Genomic DNA, 9,443 nt, shown 5'->3' with positions numbered 1-9,443 from the left:
AATGATGTACTAACAGTTAAAGCAAATTTGTGTTGTTAATGTTGCATCTACAAAACATTTGGTAGCACTATAACTCAGAATTTTGTTGTACAGAGAATATTTTTACATATCAAATAAAATGTTACATCCTCTATATTACATACAAAACATTCTATAGTGCCATTTAATGAAAGCTTTTATTCTAAGGGAAAATGTAGCATGTTGCGCTCTTAAACTAGATTAATAAAGTATTTAATAATTGGGGCTAATGGCACTATTTATGAAGCACAGGTTTATATCATATAAGAAAAAGCAGGATGTGTCATATTTAACATGTTATTATGTCAGTTATGCTATATTCATTAAACCCTTTATGAAGCTTATCATACAGTTATCAGTGCTTTGGAATTATGAAGCATTTATTCAGAAGTTATTTTCATTTACTATCAGATCCAATTAACAGTGTGGGTGAATAAAAACCAACCTAACTCTATGTTTTCATTGTTATGATTTTTTTATTTATTGCAGTGGATAATAACACAGAGGACTGGCTTGTCTCTTTAACTGCAACTTACTAACTAATTAATTCTGACAACCTTTAGACTCATTAAGCCATAAAAGGTCATAAAAGCAAGTGTCCACTTCCTCAGTCTTTTAGAAATGTGTTGTAAGCTGGAAGGAAAAGGACTGGCCTTAGGAATTATGTTTATACATTTATTTTCTTGGTGAGAAACTAAGCACTGAGAGAGAGCGAATTCAAGAGAAATGTCAACCAGAGCAGCAACAATATGTGGTACGTTTTACCTCTCAGTCATCATACATAATAACTTGTTACAATTTTCTATATAATTGAAAACATACCCATGGCTTATAAATTATTAACTTTATCTAATTAGAATGACATTAAAATGCTATGTTAAGTCTAACAATATTACATTACAAGAGTCAAAAGAAATATGTGAAATATAAATGTGGTAAGGTTAATTACTGCTCTCCAGGATTCATGTCATGCATGTACCGATGTATATGGGCATGATGAACACTGCTTTGATGTTTTCATGATATCCCCCTGAACCGTGTGTAACAGCTACATTCTGATTGTGATAAAGCAACATGTGATAGTCAAACCAATCTAATCATGATGTCAGTATACTGTAGCTTCCATGTTATTGTCACACAGTGGGGGAATACAAACGACCATGATATCTGTGTCTGGAGGCTACCTTTGACTTTACGTGCATGTGGTTGTACAATTTTTGTTAATCATTGTGAGAACGAGTTCCTTTAAAATGGAAGCGTATAAACAAACTGCAAATGACGTGCACAATATTAAACATCTGTTTGTATCTCTTTAAGACCTCAGAGTTGTTCTTCTTGGTGGGAGAAACTCTGGGAAGAGCGCAGTGGGCAATGTACTTCTAGGCAGTGAGGAGTTTGTCACCACAGAGCGGACGACGTGCTCAAGGAGAGTGGGAGAGGTGGCTGGGAGTCGGGTCACTGTGGTGGACACACCTGGCTGGTGGTGTGACTTCAGCGTGCAGGACACACCACAGCTGGTGAAACGGGAGATTATGCGTAGCGTCTCTCTCTGCAGCCCGGGACCGCACGTTTTTCTCATTGTTGTGAAGGCCAGCTCAGTGTTCTGCGAGAAACGTCGCAGGGCTTTAGAGGAGCACCTGGCCCTCCTCGGTGAGGGGGTGTGGAGTTACTGTTTTGTCAGTTTCACTTGCAGTGCGTGGTCTGGACACACGCCTATGGAGCATGGGATTGAGAGAGGAGACAGTGCCCCCCTGTGGCTGGTTGAGAAATGCGGCCGTAGGTATCACTGTCTTGACACGACGAGTAGAACAAGTGGCAGTCAGGTCACCGAGCTGTTCAGGAAGATCCAAAGACTGGTGATAGAAAATAGTGACGGCTATTTTAAAATGGAGGGAACGCTTTTACGAGAGATTGAAGAAAAGAAAAAGACAGTGGAGCAAAAGGCGGAGCAGAGACTGATAAAGGTGCAGAAACAGAGATCTCGGCTCAAGGGTGAGTTAACGCTGAGATGGTATTTATGAGACAAACGACAAAAGACAAAAAAAATATTTCTTAAAGCATATTGTGCAGTAGATTGTTATATTTCTGTTCAACTACGATGTTTCCTGACAGGGGAGTCGCGTAGTCTCTCCAACATCAAAGTGGTGCTATGTGGAGCCAGGTGGTCCGGCAAGAGTTCAGCAGGAAACACCATCTTGGGTGGAAAAATCTTTGACGTCAAGAGAAGAACAGCCCAGTGCACCATGAGAGCAGGAGATGTTGCCGAGAGACAAGTCACTGTGGTCGACACACCAGGCTGGTGGATGAACTACTTCTCTCGGGAAAGTCCCGTCTTCGACCAGCGGGAGATTGCCCGCTGTGTTTCTCTCTGCCCCCCCGGTCCCCACGCCATCCTGCTGATGGTGCGTGTAGACAGGTCCTTCACAGAGACCAACAGGAGAGCGGTGCAGGAGCACCTGGAGCTCATCACAGACACTGCCTGGGCTCACGCCATTGTCCTGTTCAGCTACGGAGACTGGCTGGGAGACACGACCATCGAGCAGCACATCGAGAGCGAGGGGACGGCCCTCCAGTGGCTTGTGGAGAAGTGCGCCAACAGGTATCATGTCCTCAACAACAGGAGCAGTTCGGGATTTCAGGTCAGCGAGCTGGTGAAAAAGATCGAGGAGCTGGTGGCGTGCAACGGTGGCCGCGTCTGCGAGGTTGAGGAGGCCATTCTGCAGAAACTGGAAGAGAAGAGGAGGGTAGAGGAGGAGAGAGCAGCGCTGAGACAAGCAAGGAGGCTGGAACAAAGAGAGACTGACAGATCTCTGTTGGGTAGGTCATCTTTGAATATTTTGAGTTTCAGAGACTTAAATAAAAAAAAAATCTAGCTATGTTAGACTCGTTAAAATGTCAAAACATGTGAGTGATCCTCTGTACACCAGTAGTAGGCCAACCTGAGTGTATTGTTTTAAATGTCAGGGTAGTGGGTTGACTTCCAGGACTGTCTGTACATAGATTCTATGTGTTCAATTGCATTGGATAAAAGTGTCTGGTAAATGGCATTGCTGTTAATATTATTTATATTATATCCTTATAATATGTTTATTTGTCTGTGGCAGGGCAGCTCCACTGTCCTTCAGAACTGAGAATAGTGCTGTTGAGTGGCTCTAACACAGGCAGGAGCTCTGCTGGAAACTGCATCCTGGGCTGGGAGCACTTTGAAGTGGGGAACCACGCCACTGTCTGTGTGGAAGGACAAGGAGAAGTCACGGGGAGGACCGTGACGGTGTTGGACCCACCTGGCTGGCTGTCTGTGGGTCCTGATCACCTGGAGTCTCCTTCTGCCTCTGGGGCGACTGTGTTCCTGGTGGTGGTGAATGTGAGCTCCTCTTACAGCCACACTCTCTGGAGAAGAGCCGAGAAACACCTGGGGGGGCTTGGAGAGAAAACATGGAAACGAGCCATGGTCCTTTTCACCTTTGGCGACTGGTTAGGAGATAGTACCATAGAGCAGCGCATTGAGAGCGAGGGGGAGCCACTCCGGAGTCTGGTTGAGAGGTGTGGCAACAGATATCACGTGTTGGACAGCAAGAGGCTGGGCGCTGGTGCACAGGTCACAGAGCTACTGGAGAAGATAGAGGAGATGCTGGCGGTGGAGAAGCTGAAGCTTCTACAGGGAGGAGAACAGGCGGGAAAAAGTCTCACGGTAATGCAGGACCAAGAGATGGATGAAGTCATGATACAGAGAAAGGACATTGACAATCCTGGAGCAAACGATCCAGAGACCCCCGCTCGTGATGGTAAGCAGAATCGATGCACATTCAAATTGCATTTTATTCATTTGACATTTTTCATATTTGAGGCACTTTGCCGATGCTTTCATCCAGAATGACTTACACGCTGCATTAACTTTTTTGTTCTGACAGAGCTCTGTTTTATTTCAGGGAGCGAGGTTGCCAGGTCAAACGACCGTTTAAACCAATACGATCAAAGAGCCCTAGAGATTGCTGAACAGGACTTGGCATTACCAGAGGCCAGAAGAGGAGAGAAAACAAAAGAAAACCACTCCATTGTGGATATGGAGGGGTTTCTGCTCAGCATGGCCAGTGTGCTTCAGAGGAATCAGGAAGAGCTGAGGTGGAACATGGGAAGCAGACAGCCACTAGTTGTGAACCTCACAGATTGGCTCCAGACTGTATCAACACAGGGCTATCATGTGAGACAGAATGGACAGAAATCTATAAACCCTGTCAGCAATCTATTTTCAGGACACCAAGCTGTCCTCCTGCTTATACCAGTGGAGCAACCCCAAGAACCAGAAAGAATGCTGATGGAACAGGAAAGCAGCATGAATATGCAATCTATTGCACACAACAGGGACTGGGTCCTTAAGAAGATTGGACGAACAGGAGGCCTGCAGGCCCTGATTGATCAATGGGGGAACAGTAACTTGGAGGAGCTTGAATCATTCATTGACTCCTATTTTGAGATGGTGTGGAAAGAAACTATGGGGTCTTTCAAGGTAGAGGAGGACTGTGAGCTGGGTGGTGTTATGGATGATTCTGTGGATGTAGACAGCCAGGAGGTCCTGTCATCCATTGACAAGAAGCTGTCTAAGCTGGATATCCTGGAGGGCATGCAGAGAGACCTGCTAGAGCTCAGACAAAGCCTGGATCACAGCTGTAGCATCATACAGGAACTCAGTAAAAAAAGTAAAACAACACAGAAGTCTGCTGTGCCCATTGACGGAGGTCAGGCAGACAGGGAGGAAAGTTACTACAGAGATGTTCAATAATGACTTTAACTGTGAGTTATAGATTGGCTTGATATATCTTTATCCTTATTTGATAAAGATGCAGTCTGGGAACTTTGCAATTGACAAAAATACATTTTGAACTGCCGCATATTGGGCTGGATGTGTAATATGTTGTTTATATGTTTATAATCTATTAGTAGAATCCCATACTTTAGTTAGCCATACAATTCCAGAAAGTATGTGGTTTTAATGCCATTGGGCACCAATCATACGTACATATATGATATAAAATTATCTTTGGTGACCCTATTAATGCGTGCTAGTATATTCAGCCAAGTGTTTGTGACTGTAAATTATAATGTGATTCCACAAGGGGGAGCCCTCTAACAAGCAATTGTGGGGGCTTTCTCTTCTGTCTTCTGATAAATTAGTCGTCTTATTTTTAAAACTAGTGTTGGTGGATCTAGTCCTGATGTTAAACATTAAATCACTGCATTATTATGGCAGATACCTGTCATTTACATCAGTTACTGTATAACATTTTCCAGATAATTTTCATTATCTATTTTAGGCTTTTATAGAGATCATTTGAGGGTCCAAATCAAGGAGCAGATTTCATGTAATGAAAGACCCATTATTATATTCATGAAATATATCCTGAAAACAAACTAAGTATCTCTCCATCGAAAGGGAGACTTGACAGAGGGCTTGTGTCTGGTCATGGGATGCCTTGTTTGATTGAGTGAATAAAGAACTGACAGCAAAATAGAAGAGATGAATGAGAGTGCTGTCAACCTTTCAGGTGGGGAGTAAAACACTTCTCCAGTGCTGTGGTGACTAGCTGCAGGTGTGATAGCTTCAGTGCAATGGCTAATCCCTCTACAGCAGAATCACAAAATGCACAGTAATACTGGATGGAAATTATGTCTACACATTAGGAATTGACCACTCATAAGTAAGGGCTGGGAGTGTATCCTCATCAGGTTACATAATTGCTGTCCATCCTGCAACAAGCTGAGGTGTTTGAAAAGTATAAAGAAAAAGAGAGACCTCTGGAGAGAACCACAAAGCGTTGGGTATACTTTAATTTTGCCAAATATTGGCCAAACGTCTACCCACAACGGGAAGGCATCCTGTGTGACTCTTTTTGTTTTTAAACAGTGACAAGGACTTGGAATGATCTAAATGAATAAGCCACATATTGTTTTTTTGCATAAGGTCAACTTAAGCTATAATGATATGTTTGCGCACGCACACACACACACACACACACACACATATATATATATATATATATATATATATATACACTCACCTAAAGGATTATTAGGAACACCTGTTCAATTTCTCATTAATGCAATTATCTAATCAACCAATCACATGGCAGTTGCTTCAATGCATTTAGGGGTGTGGTCCTTGTCAAGTCAATCTTCTGAACTCCAAACTGAATGTCAGAATGGGAAAGAAAGGTGATTTAAGCAATTTTGAGCGTGGCATGGTTGTTGGTGCCAAACGGGCCGTTCTGAGTATTTCACAATCTGCTCAGTTACTGGGATTTTCACGCACAACCATTTCAAGGGTTTACAAAGAATGGTGAGAAAAGGGAAAAATATCCAGTATGCGGCAGTCCTGTGGGCGAAAATATTGATGTTCACACTCACACACAACACATTTTTCCAGAACACGCCAGAATTAAGTAATCAAAAAGTTCCACATCAACGCATCAAGCAGTCCATTCATGATTCTGCTGTTATTAATGTCACATATTGTTTTCAAAACTCACCTTTGGAGCCCAACAGAACAGGGTCAGTGTGTAGACTAAGATGTTGTCATCACTAAGTTCCTCGGTTTAGTTTTTCTCCAGTCACACCATCTGGGATTGATGGTTACAACAATCAGTTTTCCATTGAAGAGAAGTCAGATGGTGTGTTTTCAAATATTAGAGTATGACATTGTGAAGACAAGAATGTTATACTTGTAAAAGTATCCAGCAGGATAATGCACCATGTCACAAAGCTCGAATCATTTCAAATTGGTTTCTTGAACATGACAATGAGTTCACTGTACTGAAATTGCCCCAACAGTCACCAGATCTCAACCCAATAGAGCATCTTTGGGATGTGGTGGAACAGGAACTTCGTGCCCTGGATGTGCATCCCACAAATCTCCATCAACTGCAAAATGCTATCCTATCAATATGGGCCAACATTTCTAAAGAATGCTTTCAGCACCTTGTTGAATCAAAGCCACGTAGAATTAAGGCAGTTCTGAAGGCGAAAGGGGGTCAAACACAGTATTAGTATGGTGTTCCTAATAATCCTTTAGGTGAGTGTATTTGGTATATTCATATGTAATACTTTTTAGTTCCTAGCAATGCTTAAAGCACATTAGCAGATCTGAATTGCCTGTACATCAAATGTAAATGCATTGTTAAATTCATATTGTTTGGTTAGTGCTGTTGCTGTAGCACAAGTAACCTAGCATTATAGTTTACCAATAACCAAAAGGTTATGTGATTTGGAGAGGTTGGGTTAATTGTGGGAGCCAAATCTCGGTCAGATCCCCTTCCCTAACTCATAAGATGGAGTTGGTAAAACAAATGGCCAGTGTATTTATGCAAATAATTAATGTTTGGACAGGTAGGCATATTGTACTTTTGTAACTCTTGCGAATTTACTGAAAGCCCTATGATCTATCAGGTAAAATAACTTATTCCATGGATGAAACCTGAAAATAGTGCATTAATACATCATGGCTATGATTCTTGTGAATGTAAAATGGAGATAACACACAATCACATTTCATAACACTTTGAAAACAATTTCCTGCACTCCAGATTCAGCCAAAGAGAAGACATGCAGTCATCTTGAGGCTCAACAGATTTCCTTAATCAATTTCACATGTAGGTTGCTAAAATATAACAACAAAATAAAAGAAAGAAACGGTTGCCATCGGTTCTGTTCGTAATTTTTATGGACAGAATTTCTAGGCGCAGCCAGGGGCCGGAGGGTGTCAGGTTTGGGGACCACACGATTTCGTCTCTGCTCTTTGCGGATGATGTTGTCGTGTTGGCCCCTTCTAACCAGGACCTTCAGCATGCACTGGGACGGTTTGCAGCCGAGTGTGAAGCGGTGGGGATGAAAATCAGTACCTCCAAATCCGAGGCCATGGTCCTCAGTCGGAAAAGGGTGGCTTGCCCACTTCAGGTTGGTGGAGAGTGCCTGCCTCAAGTGGAGGAGTTTAAGTATCTAGGGGTCTTGTTCACGAGTGAGGGAAGGATGGAACGGGAGATTGACAGACGGATCGGTGCAGCTTCTGCAGTAATGCGGTCGATGTATTGGTCTGTCGTGGTGAAGAAAGAGCTGAGCCGTAAGGCGAAGCTCTCGATTTACCGGTCAATCTACGTTTCTACTCTCACCTATGGTCATGAGCTTTGGGTCATGACCGAAAGGACAAGATCCCGGATACAGGCGGCCGAAATGAGCTTTCTCTGCAGGGTGGCTGGGCGATCCCTTAGAGATAGGGTGAAAAGCTCGGTCACCCGGGAGGAGCTCAGAGTAGAGCCGCTGCTCCTCCACATTGAGAGGGGTCAGCTGAGGTGGCTTGGGCATCTGTTTCGGATGCCTCCGGAGCGCCTTCCTGGGAAGGTGTTCCGGGCATGTCCCACCGGGAGGAGACCCCGGGGAAGACCTAGGACACGCTGGAGGGACTATGTCTCCCGGCTGGCCTGGGAACGCCTCGGTGTCCCCCCGGAAGAGCTGGAGGAAGTGTCTGGGGAGAGGGAAGTCTGGGCATCTCTGCTTAGACTGCTGCCCCCGCGACCCGGCCCCGGATGAAGCGGAAGAAGATGGTATGGTTGCCATATACTTGATCACTGGCGTAGCTATCAGAGGTGCAGGGGGTGCTGCTGCCCCAGGGCCCATGGTGGGTGAGGGGACCCGTGGTGGGTGGGGGGCTCATGCTTGGCCTCTATAATAATAACTTTTTAGCTTTTTTATTTTATGTTTGTGTTGTCCTATGTGGCTATCTTAGTCAGACGTTGGCTTGCATACAATGAGGAAAAAAAATATTTGATCCCCTGCTGATTTTGTACGTTTGCCCACTGACAAAGAAATTATCAGTCTATAATTTTAATGGTATGTTTATTTGAACAGTGAAAGAAACATGTCAAAAATGTTATACATTTATTTGCATTTTAATTAGTGAAATAAGCATTTGATCATATCTCAGTCAGAAAGATTTCTGGCTCCCAGGTGTCTTTTATACAGGTAACGAGCTGAGATTAGAAACAGACTCTTAAAGGGAGTGCTCCTTATCTCAGCTTGTTACCTTTATAAAAGACACCTGTCCACAGAAGCAATCAATCAGATTCCAAACTCTCCACCATGGCCAAGACAAAAGAGCTGTCCAAGGATGTCAGGGACAAGATTGTAGACCTACACAAGGCTGGAAGGGGCTAGAAGACCATCGCCAAGCAGCATGGTTAGAAGGTGACAACAGTTGGTGCAATTATTCGCAAATGGAAGAAACAAAAAAGCTGTCAATCTCTCTTGTTCTGGGGCTCCATGTAAGATCTCACTTTGTGGAGTTGCAATGATCATGAGAACTACATGGGAGGAACTTGTCAATGATCTCAGCTGGGACCAAGAAATCAAATGGTAACACACTTTGCAGTGAAGAACTG

At 43.6% G+C, this 9,443-nt stretch overlaps 1 protein-coding gene across 2 annotated transcripts; it reads left to right on the top strand.

Annotated features, from left to right (window-relative positions):
- Positions 1-647: 647 nt before the first annotated feature.
- On the top strand, positions 648-5,716 carry si:ch211-214j24.15 (GTPase IMAP family member 8). Of its 2 annotated transcripts, none has more exons than XM_010874195.3 (5): positions 648-772; positions 1,336-2,010; positions 2,131-2,835; positions 3,123-3,803; positions 3,948-5,716. In XM_010874195.3, the coding sequence occupies exons 1-5, from the start codon at positions 745-747 to the stop codon at positions 4,796-4,798; spliced, it is 2,940 nt and encodes a 979-aa protein (XP_010872497.2). In that variant the 5' UTR covers positions 648-744; the 3' UTR covers positions 4,799-5,716. The 2 variants fall into 2 exon arrangements, with proteins under 2 accessions (XP_010872497.2, XP_010872496.2); XM_010874194.3 differs by having other exon boundaries at positions 3,930-5,716.
- The last annotated feature ends 3,727 nt before the right edge of the window (positions 5,717-9,443 follow it).

This window comes from Esox lucius, chromosome 11, assembly GCF_011004845.1.
Source record: "Esox lucius isolate fEsoLuc1 chromosome 11, fEsoLuc1.pri, whole genome shotgun sequence".
In the NCBI taxonomy this organism is placed as follows: domain Eukaryota; kingdom Metazoa; phylum Chordata; class Actinopteri; order Esociformes; family Esocidae; genus Esox; species Esox lucius.
This window is presented reverse-complemented; position numbering and strand designations above follow the sequence as displayed.

Excerpts from the sequence above, each read along its gene's own strand:
- si:ch211-214j24.15 (XM_010874194.3), top strand. The coding sequence starts at position 745 with ATGTCAACCAGAGCAGCAACAATATGTG. Across the intron at positions 773-1,335 it reads CAGAGCAGCAACAATATGTG|ACCTCAGAGTTGTTCTTCTT; the intron begins GTACGTTTTACC and ends TATCTCTTTAAG. Across the intron at positions 2,836-3,122 it reads GACTGACAGATCTCTGTTGG|GGCAGCTCCACTGTCCTTCA; the intron begins GTAGGTCATCTT and ends TGTCTGTGGCAG.